Source organism: Notolepis coatsorum (genome assembly GCF_963971535.1).
Source record: "Notolepis coatsorum genome assembly, chromosome: 1".
Taxonomy (NCBI): Eukaryota; Metazoa; Chordata; class Actinopteri; order Aulopiformes; family Paralepididae; genus Notolepis; species Notolepis coatsorum.
In genome coordinates, this window is record NC_140165.1 from 118,303,114 (window position 1) to 118,320,417 (window position 17,304).

General features: G+C 47.7%; 1 protein-coding gene across 1 annotated transcript in view; it reads right to left on the bottom strand.

Moving 5' to 3' along the window:
- The window catches only part of pnpla7b (patatin-like phospholipase domain containing 7b), a 217,252-nt gene that overhangs the window by 113,649 nt on the left and 86,299 nt on the right, over nucleotides 1-17,304 (bottom strand). The window contains 1 exon segment of the mRNA XM_084338011.1: nucleotides 8,725-8,907. Within this exon segment, the coding sequence (XP_084194137.1) occupies nucleotides 8,725-8,907 (183 nt within the window).

Below are 17,304 nucleotides of genomic sequence, written 5' to 3' on the forward strand. Positions count from 1 at the left end.
CACACAGGGACCTCTGCTGCTCTGCAACACACAGGGACCTCTGCTGCTCTGCAACACACAGGGACCTCTGCTGCTCTGCAACACACAGGGACCTCTGCAACACACAGGGACCTCTGCTGCTCTGCAACACACAGGGACCTCTGCCGCTCTGCTGCAACACACAGGGACCTCTGCCGCTCTGCAACACACAGGGACCTCTGCTGCTCTGCAACACACAGGGACCTCTGCCGCTCTGGAACACACAGGGACCTCTGCTGCTCTGCAACACACAGGGACCTCTGCTGCTCTGCAACACACAGGGACCTCTGCCGCGCTGCAACACACAGGGACCTCTGCCGCTCTGCAACACACAGGGACCTCTGCTGCTCTGCAACACACAGGGACCTCTGCTGCTCTGCAACACACAGGGACCTCTGCTGCTCTGCAACACACAGGGACCTCTGCTGCTCTGCAACACACAGGGACCTCTGCCGCGCTGCAACACACAGGGACCTCTGCTGCTCTGCAACACACAGGGACCTCTGCTGCTCTGCAACACACAGGGACCTCTGCTGCTCTGCAACACACAGGGACCTCTGCCGCTCTGCAACACACAGGGACCTCTGCTGCTCTGCAACACACAGGGACCTCTGCCGCGCGCTGCAACACACAGGGACCTCTGCCGCTCTGCCGCGCGCTGCAACACACAGGGACCTCTGCTGCTCTGCAACACACAGGGACCTCTGCCGCGCTGCAACACACAGGGACCTCTGCTGCTCTGCAACACACAGGGACCTCTGCTGCTCTGCAACACACAGGGACCTCTGCTGCTCTGCAACACACAGGGACCTCTGCCGCTCTGCAACACACAGGGACCTCTGCTGCTCTGCAACACACAGGGACCTCTGCCGCGCGCTGCAACACACAGGGACCTCTGCCGCTCTGCCGCGCGCTGCAACACACAGGGACCTCTGCCGCGCGCTGCAACACAGAGGAGCTTGGCGCGGCGTAGCGGCAGGCGTGGATAAGGGGCCGTGCTAGCGCGGGGTCACGTGGGCGTCGTGGCCAATCAGAGGAACCCGGAAACCGAACTGTGTTGTATTTGGCACAGACGCCTCCCAGTCATGTTCCAACACCCCCCCCCCCCCCATTCACCTTTTGTCTCACCCGATACCAATCCCCCCTTTCTAACTCACCCCTCCCTCCTTCCTGGGCCATCCTACCCACAATCCCTTTCTCTCTCCACTATAAAGACCCACGTCTCACTGGATTCTGGGAGCTCTCTGGAGGCCGGCGTCTCCATCGAGTCATCTGCTGTAACTCATGATCTACTTGGACCTGTTTGGGTAATAAACCTGTGTTTAACCAAATCTATATTTGACTATATTTAAACAGTACTGTATATTTGTATATCTTGTATGTCATAAATGTAACAGTACTGTATATCTGTATGTCATAAATGGCATGATATATATCTGTATATCTGTATGATGTGTGTATGTCATAAATGTCAATATGAATTGAAAATGGGGGACCCTGATGTAAACAAGACGAAAGTCTCTCTCTGGTCTGCATCCCCTTAACTGTTTAATTGAGCCGTACTGTATTGTACCCATTCTGCAATCTGTTAAATAAAATGTTCAATCAAAAGGTTTTCAATCAAACTAAGTACATTCATTGATCCGGGTATATTCCTCCACACGTGCATACATGTGTGTGTGTGTGTGTGTGTGTGTGTGTGTGCAGGTGTGTGTGTGTTGTGTGTGTGTGTGCATGGTGCAGGTGTGTGTGTGCATGGTGCAGGTGTGTGTGTGTGTGTGCAGGTGTGTGTGTGTTGTGTGTGTGTGTGTGTGTGTGTGTGTGTGTGTGCGTGGTGCAGGTGTGTGTTGTGTGTGTGTGCATGGTGCAGGTGTGTGTGTGCATGGTGCAGGTGTGTGTGTGTGTGTGTGTGTGTGTGTGTGTGTGTGTGTGTGTGTGCGTGCGTGGTGCAGGTGTGTGTGTGTTGTGTGTGTGTGTGCATGGTGCAGGTGTGTGTGTGCATGGTGCAGGTGTGTGTGTGTGTGTGTGTGTGTGTGTGTGGATTTCAGTTAGAAAACATTGGTGCCGGTGTTCTGCCGAATTCTGCTGCTTTCTCGAAAAAGGCTGCCGTAGCGCGAATCGATAGCCGCCTCTGCCGATTTCTGCTGTTTTGTATACTTCTGGGGTGGCGTATTTCAATAGACCAATTATATCTATATATGCTCCCACTACATAATCATTTTATATTACCTCACTACTCACTCCATGTATACTGTATGCATATGGGGAGCATATAAAACAAAAAATATAAACTATTTGCAAACTAACAAAATATGACATGTAGGCGCCGCGGAATGCATTTGGAATGGGTAGGGACGTTACTCCCTCCGCCCCCAAACCAAGCCACATGCTCGTAAGTTACGCATTAGTTTATTGACTATAGCCTACATTTAGTCACAATCAATATGCATTACTTGACCAGTATGATGTATGACACGGCGGTCAACCAGTTGCATAGGATTAAAACATGTGAACACTCACCCCGTGCTAGGTTGCTGGGAAACGTGTACCTGGTAGTAAGCCATGGCCTCTGTGGTATTTGCTACTCTCATGTTCTCGAAAAGAATGTACAGTGTTTTTCCAATTCTGATATCCAAGCACTGAAAATGCATTCTCGTTGGTTCCGCTTAAACCCGAACCGAGTCCCTCCATTGTCCAAAGGCGACATTTGGTGCAGAAAAGTTTTGCTCTCGTTTAGTTGTTTGACAAAACGTTAGCCATCTGTGGTCCTTGAACCACTTGGGGATGAACAGAGCGGTTTCTGTGAGATGTCCCTGCCTTGTCCTTGTATCCGTTTTGTCCCTGCGAGAACAGCGGGGTGGTCTGGTTGATTGGACTCACGGTAGCAGCAGAGCGGGGCTAGCTGGATCAACGACAGTTGGACATTCTTCTACCGCTGGTTCCTCAGAGCTCATCGTGGGCTGGAGTGACGGTGGTTAACTTTGACCCGAAGAAATCAGTTATTTTTCGACGCTTCATCGTTCAATGGTAACGTATTATTATTATTGCTTAAGCTTTAGCAGTCTGCTTAGAGATAGAGGCTAGAGCGCTATTGAAATGCATGACACGTTAGTGTGACGCTGAGACCTCTGTGTGCACTGTGCTCACATGACACGTTAGTGTGACACTAAGACCTCTGTGTGCACTGTGCTCACATGACACGTTAGTGTGACGCTAAGACCTCTGTGTGCACTGTGCTCACATGACACGTTAGTGTGACTAAGACCTCTGTGTGCACTGTGCTCACATGACACGTTAGTGTGACACTAAGACCTCTGTGTGCACTGTGCTCACATGACACGTTAGTGTGACACTAAGACCTCTGTGTGCACTGTGCTCACATGACACGTTAGTGTGACACTAAGACCTCTGTGTGCACTGTGCTCACATGACACGTTAGTGACACTAAGACCTCTGTGTGCACTGTGCTCACATGACACGTTAGTGTGACACTAAGACCTCTGTGTGCACTGTGCTCACATGACACGTTAGTGTGACACTAAGACCTCTGTGTGCACTGTGCTCACATGACACGTTAGTGTGACACTAAGACCTCTGTGTGCACTGTGCTCACATGACACGTTAGTGTGACACTAAGACCTCTGTGTGCACTGTGCTCACATGACACGTTAGTGTGACACTAAGACCTCTGTGTGCACTGTGCTCACATGACACGTTAGTGTGACACTAAGACCTCTGTGTGCACTGTGCTCACATGACACGTTAGTGTGACACTAAGACCTCTGTGTGCTCTGTGCTCACATGACACGTTAGTGTGACACTAAGACCTCTGTGTGCACTGTGCTCACATGACACGTTAGTGTGACACTAAGACCTCTGTGTGCACTGTGCTCACATGACACGTTAGTAACACTAAGACCTCTGTGTGCACTGTGCTCACATGACACGTTAGTGTGACACTAAGACCTCTGTGTGCACTGTGCTCACATGACACGTTAGTGTGACACTAAGACCTCTGTGTGCACTGTGCTCACATGACACGTTAGTGTGACACTAAGACCTCTGTGTGCACTGTGCTCACATGACACGTTAGTGTGACACTAAGACCTCTGTGTGCACTGTGCTCACATGACACGTTAGTGTGACACTAAGACCTCTGTGTGCACTGTGCTCACATGACACGTTAGTGTGACACTAAGACCTCTGTGTGCACTGTGCTCACATGACACGTTAGTGTGACACTAAGACCTCTGTGTGCACTGTGCTCACATGACACGTTAGTGTGACGCTAAGACCTCTGTGTGCACTGTGCTCACATGACACGTTAGTGTGACCTCTGTGTGACCTCTGTGTGCACTGTGCTCACATGACACGTTAGTGTGACCTCTGTGTGACCTCTGTGTGCACTGTGCTCACATGACACGTTAGTGTGACACTAAGACCTCTGTGTGCACTGTGCTCACATGACACGTTAGTGTGACACTAAGACCTCTGTGTGCACTGTGCTCACATGACACGTTAGTGTGACACTAAGACCTCTGTGTGCACTGTGCTCACATGACACGTTAGTGTGACACTAAGACCTCTGTGTGCACTGTGCTCACATGACACGTTAGTGTGACACTAAGACCTCTGTGTGCTCTGTGCTCTACATGACACGTTAGTGTGACACTAAGACCTCTGTGTGCACTGTGCTCACATGACACGTTAGTGTGACACTAAGACCTCTGTGTGCACTGTGCTCACATGACACGTTAGTGTGACACTAAGACCTCTGTGTGCACTGTGCTCACATGACACGTTAGTGTGACACTAAGACCTCTGTGTGCTCTGTGCTCACATGACACGTTAGTGTGACACTAAGACCTCTGTGTGCACTGTGCTCACATGACACGTTAGTGTGACACTAAGACCTCTGTGTGCACTGTGCTCACATGACACGTTAGTGTGACACTAAGACCTCTGTGTGCACTGTGCTCACATGACACGTTAGTGTGACACTAAGACCTCTGTGTGCACTGTGCTCACATGACACGTTAGTGTGACACTAAGACCTCTGTGTGCACTGTGCTCACATGACACGTTAGTGTGACACTAAGACCTCTGTGTGCTCTGTGCTCACATGACACGTTAGTGTGACACTAAGACCTCTGTGTGCACTGTGCTCACATGACACGTTAGTGTGACACTAAGACCTCTGTGTGCACTGTGCTCACATGACACGTTAGTGTGACGCTAAGACCTCTGTGTGCACTGTGCTCACATGACACGTTAGTGTGACCTCTGTGTGACCTCTGTGTGCACTGTGCTCACATGACACGTTAGTGTGACCTCTGTGTGACCTCTGTGTGCACTGTGCTCACATGACACGTTAGTGTGACACTAAGACCTCTGTGTGCACTGTGCTCACATGACACGTTAGTGTGACAATAAGACCTCTGTGTGCACTGTGCTCACATGACACGTTAGTGTGACACTAAGACCTCTGTGTGCACTGTGCTCACATGACACGTTAGTGTGACACTAAGACCTCTGTGTGCACTGTGCTCACATGACACGTTAGTGTGACACTAAGACCTCTGTGTGCTCTGTGCTCACATGACACGTTAGTGTGACACTAAGACCTCTGTGTGCACTGTGCTCACATGACACGTTAGTGTGACACTAAGACCTCTGTGTGCTCTGTGCTCACATGACACGTTAGTGTGACACTAAGACCTCTGTGTGCACTGTGCTCACATGACACGTTAGTGTGACACTAAGACCTCTGTGTGCACTGTGCTCACATGACACGTTAGTGTGACACTAAGACCTCTGTGTGCTCTGTGCTCACATGACACGTTAGTGTGACACTAAGACCTCTGTCTGCACTGTGCTCACATGACACGTTAGTGTGACACTAAGACCTCTGTGTGCACTGTGCTCACATGACACGTTAGTGACACTAAGACCTCTGTGTGCACTGTGCTCACATGACACGTTAGTGTGACACTAAGACCTCTGTGTGCACTGTGCTCACATGACACGTTAGTGTGACACTAAGACCTCTGTGTGCACTGTGCTCACATGACACGTTAGTGTGACCTCTGTGTGACCTCTGTGTGCACTGTGCTCACATGACACGTTAGTGTGACCTCTGTGTGACCTCTGTGTGCACTGTGCTCACATGACACGTTAGTGTGACCTCTGTGTGACCTCTGTGTGACCTCTGTGTGCACTGTGCTCACATGACACAATAGCCAATCAATCATTAGGAAACAGAATTTGTCGCTTGCAATAATAGGCTAGCTCACGTATTTTTTTATTAAATTTTTTTTTACGTAGGCTGACTGGAAATTAACCCGGGAAGCGCGCAGAATGCGTTTTAGCAGCAGTGGTGCCGTTCTGCTGGCCGGGCTGTGGCCTTCACTCCGAGCGCAGGACATTTTGACCGGAGAGATTAAATATGTCGGACTTCAACAGATTTTCCCGGTAAAAAAACTATAATTACCGGATAACGGAAACCCTGTGTGCATGGTGCAGGTGTGTGTGTGTGTGTGTGTGTGTGTGTGTGTGTGCAGGTGTGTGTGTGTGTGTGTGCAGGTGTGTGTGTGCATGGTGCAGGTGTGTGTGTGTGCATGGTGTGTGTGTGTGTGCAGGTGTGTGTGTGTGCATGGTGCAGGTGTGTGTGTGTGCAGGTGTGTGTGCAGGTGTGTGTGTGTGCATGGTGCAGGTGTGTGTGTGTGCAGGTGTGTGTGTGTGTGCAGGTGTGTGTGTGTGTGCAGGTGTGTGTGTGCAGGTGTGTGTGTGCAGGTGTGTGTGTGTGTGCAGGTGTGTGTGCATGGTGCAGGTGTGTGTGTGCAGGTGTGTGTGTGTGTGTGCAGGTGTGTGTGTGTGTGCATGGTGCAGGTGTGTGTGTGTGTGTGTGTGTGTGTGTGCAGGTGTGTGTGTGTGTGTGTGTGCAGGTGTGTGTATGGTGCAGGTGTGTGTGTGTGTGCAGGTGTGTGTGTGTGCAGGTGTGTGTGTGGTGCAGGTGTGTGTGTGTGCAGGTGTGTGTGTGTGCAGGTGTGTGTGTGGTGCAGGTGTGTGTGTGTGTGCAGGTGTGTGTGTGTGCAGGTGTGTGTGTGTGTGTGTGTGCAGGTGTGTGTGTGTGTGCAGGTGTGTGTGTGTGCAGGTGTGTGTGTGCATGGTGCAGGTGTGTGTGTGTGTGTGTGTCTGTGTGTGTGTGCAGGTGTGTGTGTGTGTGTGTGTGCAGGTGTGTGTGTGCATGGTGCAGGTGTGTGTGTGTGTGTGTGTGTGTGTGTGTGTGTGCATGGTGCAGGTGTGTGTGCAGGTGTGCGTGTGTGTGTGTGTGTGTGTGCAGGTGTGTGTGTGTGTGTGTGTGTGCAGGTGTGTGTGTGCATGGTGCAGGTGAGCGTGTGTGTGTGTGCAGGTGTGTGTGTGTGTGTGCAGGTGTGTGTGTGTGTGTGTGTGCAGGTGTGTGTGTGTGTGTGTGTGTGCAGGTGTGTGTGTGTGCAGGTGTGTGCATGTGTGTGTGTGTGTGTGTGTGTGCAGGTGTGTGTGTGTGTGTGCAGGTGTGTGTGTGTGTGTGTGTGCAGGTGTGTGTGTGCAGGTGTGTGTGTGTGCAGGTGTGTGCAGGTGTGTGTGTGTGTGTGTGTGTGTGCAGGTGTGTGTGTGTGTGTGTGTGCAGGTGTGTGTGTGTGTGCAGGTGTGTGTGTGTGTGCAGGTGTGTGTGTGTGTGTGTGTGTGTGTGTGTGTGCAGGTGTGTGTGTGTGTGTGTGTGCAGGTGTGTGTGTGTGTGCAGGTGTGTGTGTGTGTGTGTGTGTGCAGGTGTGTGTGTGTGTGTGTGTGTGTGCAGGTGTGTGTGTGTGTGCAGGTGTGCAGGTGTGTGTGTGTGTGTGTGTGTGTGCAGGTGTGTGTGTGTGCAGGTGTGCAGGTGTGTGTGTGCAGGTGTGTGTGTGTGTGTGTGTGTGTGTGTGCATGGTGCAGGTGTGTGTGTGCATGGTGCAGGTGTGTGTGTGTGTGCATGGTGCAGGTGTGTGTGTGCATGGTGCAGGTGTGTGTGTGTGTGCAGGTGTGTGTGTGTGTGTGTGCATGGTGCAGGTGTGTGTGTGTGTGTGCATGGTGCAGGTGTGTGTGTGTGTGTGTGTGTGTGCAGGTGTGTGTGTGTGTGTGTGTGTGTGCAGGTGTGTGTGTGCATGGTGCAGGTGTGTGTGTGTGTATGTGTGTGCAGGTGTGTGTGTGTGCATGGTGCAGGTGTGTGTGTGTGTGTGTGCAGGTGTGTGTGTGCATGGTGCAGGTGTGTGTGTGTGTGTGTGTGCAGGTGTGTGTGTGCATGGTGCAGGTGTGTGTGTGCATGGTGCAGGTGTGTGTGTGCATGGTGCAGGTGTGTGTGTGTGTGTGTGTGTGTGCAGGTGTGTGTGTGCATGGTGCAGGTGTGTGTGTGCATGGTGCAGGTGTGTGTGTGCATGGTGCAGGTGTGTGTGTGTGTGTGCATGGTGCAGGTGTGTGTGTGTGTGCATGGTGCAGGTGTGTGTGTGTGTGCATGCATGGTGCAGGTGTGTGTGTGTGTGTGTGCATGGTGCAGGTGTGTGTGTGTGTGTGTGTGCATGGTGCAGGTGTGTGTGTGTGTGTGTGTGCATGGTGCAGGTGTGTGTGTGTGGTGCAGGTGTGTGTGTGTGTGTGTGCAGGTGTGTGTGTGCAGGTGTGTGTGTGTGGTGCTGGTACCAGCTTGGGCAGGCTCCTCTTGGAGAACACCCTGCGGGGGCAGGACAGGTGCAGGTGTCTGGAGATCCAGCTGCGCATGTTGAGCCACTCGGCGGTGCCGCGGGGGGGGGGCCCGTCCTCCTTGTGGAGCAGAACCAGCTGCTTCTGGGCCCGGACCGCACTGCTCTCCAGCATGCGCTCCAGCTGCAGGGGTGGGGCAGAGGGGCGGGGCAGAGGGGCGGGGCACAGAGGGAGGCGGGGTCAGAGCGTGACAGTACAGAGAATTGTGGAATTCTCTCCATAGCGAGCTTAAAGTGCCACTTACAGGTTAAACCCTAGTCTTCAATTATGTGTAGTTTACATCATTGGTATCTAATTTCATTATTATTTTATTTTTTTGACGCCGGAAAATCCACTCATTAAGGGTTAAAAATGTCCACGCACGAATAACATGTATGGATGGAGCCAATGAAAAAAGCGTATCAGACGCTATCAGTGCTGTGACACTGTCACTGCAGGTAACTTTCCCCTACCTCTCATACACTACGATGGAGTTTGACGAGCGCGGAAAGCCATTTCCTTGATGCAAAATGGACGCCTTACAAGACGAAAAAGGGTTTAATCGTCGGAGAGACTTTGATGGACCAGCTACTACTGCATTTTTGGTTGAAACAAAGTTAGTTATAATGCTTTTAATGTCGTAAAAAAAGAACTACATTTACCACTAGGCAGCCTGTTGTTCAGTACGCAGCGCTATTGGCTGTCGCCTTATCCCCGTCACGGGTCATAGTACCAAGCTAGCTAGCTAACGTTAACGTTAGCATTATGTCTACTGTCGTGAACCATTTTAAATCGGGGCATGTAGAGGAGTTTCGGGAATGAGTAAAATGTGCAGGTCCTCTTCTCAGACCTGTGGGGAAAAGTCAAGTCAAGTCAAGAGTTTTATTTGTCACGGCATACAAGTATACAATGAAATGCGGGTGGTCTTGCCCGCAACGATGTGCAATACAGTAGTAACAACATATAATAGAATCCAATAAAACAACATTGTGCAATAAACAAGTAACATAGTAGGGCATATCGGTATTTGTACATAAGTTATTTACAGAGCATGGAGGACATGCTAGGTCCTTTGGTAGTGCAATACACTGTTAGCTACGGATGAGGCACTGGGTCTTTCTGTACATGCTATTTTATACAATCTCAGGTTATACTATACTATTTTTAAAGTGACCTTTCCTTAGTGGCCATAAGTGTGGGCGTGTGCAGCATGAGTGTGTGCTTGCTCACTGCACGCATCATGCCGGCTAGCAAGCTAGCTAGCTACACGTTGCGGCATGTTGATACGATAGTAGCCCCTTTCGTGACTGTGATGCACTCTGTGCTACCACGATAGCTAACTAACGTTAACGTTACAAGCTCAAACACCTTATAACTACTACTACTGTCGTGTCCATAAGTTCCCTGGCAGAATACTTTGTTTGTGAGGACAAAGGTATACAGGAGTTAGGAGTTTCGAGAATGCCGGCTAGCAAGCTAGCTAGCTACTAACGTTATAAACTACACAATATGTACAACGACACAATGATTTACATTAGTATTTACAAATATGGTAACGTGGTTGTGGCTTTTACAAATAGTGGTTAGCTTTAGAGATAAATGGCTATGATCACGGAGCACTAGTGTTAGGTGAAACAGATACTAGCCACAGATTCCTCGGCTAGTAGTAACAAGAAGGCGTTTTGCTTCCTGCCACTACCTGTGTGTGATTCTCAGCGCCCCCTGCTGCCCTGATACCTGGTGTGACGTCATCATTTCGCTGACACACGCACGCTATGAAACATGGATACAAATATGGACGTGCGTAGTGGTTGTGGATGGGCGGACAAAATGTTTGATAAAAACGCTAAAACTGGGTCAATTTCGATAATCTTTTTTCCCTCTTCATGAAAGTCCCATTTGGCCTAGTCCACATTGTTTATTGAACAAAAATACAACCTGCAAGTGGGCCTTTAAAAGGATGTAGTAATATTTGTCAATTAAAAAAGAATTATAAAAAAATATATATTTAGTCAGTATGAAATTCAAATATAAATCTGAATAGTGAGATATTTCATTTTCTTCTTTATTATTATTATTATTATTATTATTATTTATTTTTTAATCTGTGGATTGTTTGTTTCTTTGTATATGGTATGAATTATTATTTCAAAACGCATTATGTTCAGACAGGCTTTTGGTCATATAGGCACCCTTTGTCCTCACTGTTCCTATAGTTTTTAGTTATTGACTGATGATTTTATTTAAATTCTTTTTATTCTATTATTTTATTTGGTTCACTGTTTTTAACTGCCGTCTGTTGTTGTCGTCATTTATTTCAGATTTTTGTTTTTAAATGTTAGCTGTATGATTGATTGATTGATTGATTGAAAAGTTTATTAACAGATTGCAGAATGGGTACAGTACAGTACAGCTCAATACATACAATTGTTAAGAGGATGCAGACCTGAGAAAGACTTTCGTCTTGTTTCCATCAGGGTCCCCCATTTTCAATTCATCATATGACACACATGACATACAGATAGACAGTACTGCTACATCTATACATTTATGACATACCAGATTTTCAAATACAGTACTGTTTGTGATACTAAAAAAATCCAGAAGAAGAGTATATACATTTGACATAGAAACTGTGCATTGGGGGAGGTTGGGTAGGTGGGGTGGGGCTGTACATTGGAGGTGGGGGGGGGGGGTTGGGTAGGGGGGGGGGACACACTGTACATTGGAATACTGACATACATTTGACATGGAAACTGTACATTGGAGGAGGTTGGGTAGGTGGGGTGGGGTTGGGTGGGGCTGTACATTGGAATACTGACAAAGCCATGCTTGGTCTTTATTGTACAACTGGGTTAGGACATTTGTAGGGGCCAGTTTTGAATTGCAGTCTCCCGTAGGTGTTCTTTGAGAGTGTTTTTGAAGGTGGGTAGTGATTTACATTCCTTTACAGCTTTGGGTAGGGCGTTCCACATTGTTGTGGCATAATTGCGAAACGTGTTTAGTCCCTTGTTTGAGCCGAATCTGGGTTTTACATGATTTGTGGAGCTCCCTCTGGTGTTGTGATCGTGGTATTCACTGACCTTTGGGAAGTATTTTGACATGTACATGGTTACCTTGGTCGTGTAGTGTATCTTGTAGACCAGGCCCATTGCAAGTTGCTGTACTCTGTCGTCTACTCTAAGCCATCCTAGGTTGGCAAAGTGGGCAGGGGTGAGGTGGGTTCTAGGAGTAAGGTCAAGCAGTAGTCTGACTAGTTTGTTTTGAGATGTTTGTAATTTGGTTTTTAGTGCCTTTGAGGTGCTTTGGTACCATGAGGTGCAAGCATAGCCGTAGTACCCTTGAATGAGTGCTCCTGCCAGAGTCTTCAGGGTATTCTTGTTTACCAGAGAGGAGATCCGGTACAATAATCGAGTTCGTTGATTGACTTTTTTTATTACATTGGATGCCATTTTGTCACAGGAAAGATTAGCCTCTAGGATGGAACCCAGGTAGGTAATTTCATCTTTCCTTGTGACAATATTGTCACCCACTGTAACCGAGAAGCCGTCGGTCTTGCTGAGTTTGTTATTTGAACCGAAGAGAATGGACTCTGTTTTGCCCATATAGTGTAAAGCACCTTGTGCATTCGTGCTGTGAAGGCTGCTATATAAATAAAGGTCATTCATTCATTCATAATGATTGAAGAAGTGCGTCTTTAGTCAACGGCGAAAGATTGGACGGGTTTCGGCTCCTAACTGGGGTGGGCAGTTCATTCCACCATTGTGGGGCAAGGACTGAGAAAAGGCGGCTTCTCCTTGATGACCCTCCCGGAGCTCGGATAGTGTTCTCCCTCCTCTCCACTCAGACGGCAGGGAGGTGATCTACTCTCCACTCAGACGGCAGGGAGGTGATCTACTCTCCACTCAGACGGCAGGGAGGTGATCTACTCTCCACTCAGATGGCAGGGAGGTGATCTACTCTCCACTCAGACGGCAAGGGAGGTGATCTACTCTCCACTCAGACGGCAGGGAGGTGATCTACTCTCCACTCAGACGGCAGGGAGGTGATCTACTCTCCACTCAGACGGCAGGAGGTGATCTACTCTCCACTCAGACGGCAGGGAGGTGATCTACTCTCCACTCAGACGGCAGGGAGGTGATCTACTCTCCACTCAGATGGCAGGGAGGTGATCTACTCTCCACTCAGACGGCAGGGAGGTGATCTACTCTCCACTCAGACGGCAGGGAGGTGATCTACTCTCCACTCAGACGGCAGGGAGGTGATCTACTCTCCACTCAGACGGCAGGGAGGTGATCTACTCTCCACTCAGACGGCAGGGAGGTGATCTACTCTCCACTCAGACGGCAGGGAGGTGATCTACTCTCCACTCAGACGGCAGGGAGGTGATCTCCTCTCCACTCAGACGGCAGGGAGGTGATCTACTCTCCACTCAGACGGCAGGGAGGTGATCTACTCTCCACAGCAGCCGCCTCTAGCTTTAATTACCACTAATAGGGTCTAATCCTGCTCAACCTGACGACACGTGGACTCCCCCCGGGATGTAGGTCATATTCGCGGCTGCAATAACAGCACTGTAGTGTGGTAGGGGAAAGGGTTAACCTTCTGTAGTGTAGTAGTGAAAGGGTTAACCTTCTGTAGTGTGGTAGGGAAAGGGTTAACCTTCTGTAGTGTAGTAGTGAAAGGGTTAACCTTCTGTAGTGTGGTAGGGAAAGGGTTAACCTTCTGTAGTGTAGTAGGGAAAGGGTTAACCTTCTGTAGTGTGGTAGGGAAAGGGTTAACCTTCTGTAGTGTGGTAGTGAAAGGGTTAACCTTCTGTAGTGTGGTAGGGAAAGGGTTAACCTTCTGTAGTGTGGTAGGGAAATGGTTAACCTTCTGTAGTGTGGTAGGGAAAGGGTTAACCTTCTGTAGTGTGGTAGTGAAAGGTTAACCTCCTGTAGTGTGGTAGGGAAAGGGTTAACCTTCTAGTGTGGTAGTGAAAGGTTAACCTTCTGTAGTGTGGTAGTGAAAGGTTAACCTTCTGTAGTGTGTAGTGAAAGGTTAACTTTCTGTAGTGTGGTAGTGAAAGGGTTAACCTTCTGTAGTGTGGTAGGGAAAGGTTAACATTCTGTAGTGTGGTAGTGAAAGGGTTAACCTTCTGTAGTGTGGTAGGGAAAGGTTAACCTTCTGTAGTGTGGTAGGGAAAGGGTTAACCTTCTGTAGGTGGTTAGGGAAAGGGTTAACCTTTCTATAGTGTGGTAGTGAAAGGTTAACCTTCTGTAGTGTGGTAGTGAAAGGTTAACCTTCTGTAGTGTGGTAGTTGAAAGGGTTAATGGGGGGGGGGGTTAAAGGGGAAATGATAAAAAAAAAAAAAAAAAAAAAAACTAACCCCGACTAACCTTAATTAACCCTTAGAAGTCAACGGGGCCTATTGCTCCCGTGGGCGGAGAACAAAAGAATTAGAAATCTCTCACAAATGCTCAGGAAGTCCCGTTTTTCAAAAATCTGTAAAAATAGCACAAAGACAATTTCGAGTGCATAATAGTGTAATCTATATGTATCCTTACTTGCTAAACATAATACGACTTGTAAATATGTTTAATTCTTGCTCAATTGTATAGTTCTAAATATCCCTGTATTCCCCCGAAACTACAACGCGTCACGTACATGCACGCGCGCACACACACACAGCGCATAGGTGTTAATCACTGAGTGATCTAATATGCATATTCTTCAGCGCGAGAGGGGGGGGGGGGTTGTGGTTTCTCACTGTCTGTCGTTGATAATATAATCTGAAGAGGTCCTGCATTATTATTATTATCATTCTCGAGAATACACGCGGACCCGACGGAACGTTAACTTATGAATAAAAAGTAGTCTAACATGCTTTTCATCCTCGCCCGTGTATATACCCACGTCGCGCTAAAACATCAACTACTGTATGAGTAGAGACAGAGTGCTTGTGTGTACGAGTTATGATGAGTTATCTCGCAGTTTTCTAGAGTAGAAAGGTGCGCCCAGTAGAGCACACACACACACACACAGAAGGAATTTCTTGTACAGCGAGTTGGGGCGTTTTATTTATTTTATCACTTGTAGGCTACCATAGCGAAGGCTCATGGCAGCAACGTTAGTGGTTGAAACGTGATTCGAGAGTGATACCAAGTGGAAGGAAATATATCCTGTCATCAGTGCGTATAGCAGGTATCCTCGAAATTCTCCGCTATCTCCTCTGCAAGCTCCTGTCTGTCCGCCTGCACTGCTCCAACTGCCTGTGTCTGTCTACTGCTTTGGTCCAATCATATTCAGAGTCCCGTCAGAATCCCGCCCCCCCACCCACAGTCTGCGAATCAGAGGCAGAAGTAGGGCGGGTCTTCACGAAATGCGTGTTGTCTCTTTCAACGGGTTGGAGTCAGAGCGAGAGTTGACAGCGCATATACACAGGTAGTCTAATCTGCAGGTACTGTAGCGAGTAGCATAGTTTTGCCAGCAGGCAGTTAGTAGAAAAATATGGCATGTTCAAAGATGGCCAGTAAAATAAAAGTCAACAGTGAAAATCGCTGCAATAATAATTCTTTCTTTCTTTCTTTCTTTCTTTCTTTCTTTCTTTCTTTCTTTCTTCTTTCTTTCTTTCTTTCTTTCTTTTCTTTCTTTCTTTCTTTCTTTCTTTCTTCTTTCTTCTTTCTTTCTTTCTTTCTTTCTTCTTCTTCTCTCTCTCTCTCTCTCTCTCTCTCTCTCTCTCTCTCTCTCTCTCTCTCTCCTCTCTCCTCTCTCTCTCTCTCTCTCTCTCTCTCTCTCTCTCTCTCTCTCTCTACTCTCTCTCTCTCTCTCTCTCTCTCTCTCTCCTCTCTCTCTCTCTCTCTCTCTCTCTCTCTCCTCTCTCTCTCTCTCTCTCTCTCCTCTCTCTCTCTCTCTCTCTCTCTCTCTCTCTCTCCCTCTCTCTCTCTCCTCTCTCTCGTCTCTCCTCTCTCTCTCTCTCTCTCCTCTCTCTCTCTCTCTAGAGAAATACAACCACAAATTGTTATTGGTTTGCTTCTTTTTCTTACAGTACTATATATACTGTACTTTACTGTATATACTGTACCATCCACTGTACTGAAACATCTCAATATAAGTAATCATGGTATGCTGCAAAAGGTGATATGGTATGTGATATGGTACAGTACTGTAAATACCATCTCTCTCCTCTCTATCTCTCTCTCTCTCTCTCTCTCTCTCTCTCTCTCTCTCTCTCTCTCTCTCTCTCTCTCTCTCTCTCTCTCTCTCTCTGGCTTTATTGAGGAAGGGCACACCCTCTATCAAGCTGAGTAACAATGTTCATCAAAGTGTTGAGTGCTACAGTGTAGGTTAGTATATTAGGACAAGTGCATACCTACATGTATGACCTATATCTATCTACTACTTTTGGATATGAGCATTTTTTCAATACCCAACTATGTAGTGGCCGCTTGTCGCTAGGCTAGGCCTCCTGCTGGGTCCATTCACTGGAATAACAAGGAATGACTGGGCCTTTGCTCCAGGTGTGAAATGGTTCTAGTGACAATGATCACATTGAATTCTGGGAGTGTAGTTCTCTCATCAGATAGCTGAATGAACTTGGATCTAGTTCAAAGTCCTATACTGAAAAGGTGTTAGGATTTACCAGAATGTTTGATAGGACATTGATTGAAAACTATCGTCTCAAATTTGACAATTGATGGCTTATTTTGAAGGTATGAATCTGTAATTTTATATTATGTAACAAAAAAAAAAGGGGGAAATTCTCAGGAGGAGGAGCTATTTAGGTTAGACTTCTAAGGGTTAATGTCATGCACTTGTCCTAATAAACTAACCTACACTGTAACACGCAACACTTTGATGAACATTGTTACTCAGCTGATAGAGTTATACCCTTCTTGCTGTCTTGTCGCACAGAACTTGTAAGTCGCTTTGGATAAAAGCGTCAGCTAAATGACTAAATGTAAATGTAAATGTAGTGTGGTAGGGAAGGTTAACCTTCTGTAGTGAGGTAGTGAAAGGGTTAACCTTCTGTAGTGTGGTAGTGAAAGGGTTAACCTCTGTAGTGTGGTAGTGAAAGGTTAACCTTCTGTAGTGTGGTAGTGAAAGGTTAACCTTCTGTAGTGTGGCAGTGAAAGGTTAGCCTTCTGTAGTGTGGTAGTGAAAGGTTAACCTTCTGTAGTGTGGTAGTGAAAGGTTAACCGTCTGTAGTGTGGTAGTGAAAGGGTTAACCTTCTGTAGTGTGGTAGTGAAAGGTTAACCTTCTGTAGGTGTGGTAGTGAAAGGTTAACCCTTCTGTAGTGTGGTAGTGAAAGGTTAACCCTTCTGTAGTGTGGTAGTGAAAGGTTAACCTTCTGTAGTGTGGCAGTGAAAGGTTAACCTTCTGTAGTGTGGTAGTGAAAGGGTTAACCTTCTGTAGTGGTGGTAGTGAAGGGTTAACCGTCTGTAGTGTGGTAGTGAAAGGGTTAACCTTCTGTAGTGTGGTAGTGAAAGGTTAACCTTCTGTAGTGTGGTAGTGAAAGGTTAACCTTCTGTAGTGTGGTAGTGAAAGGTTAACCTTCTGTA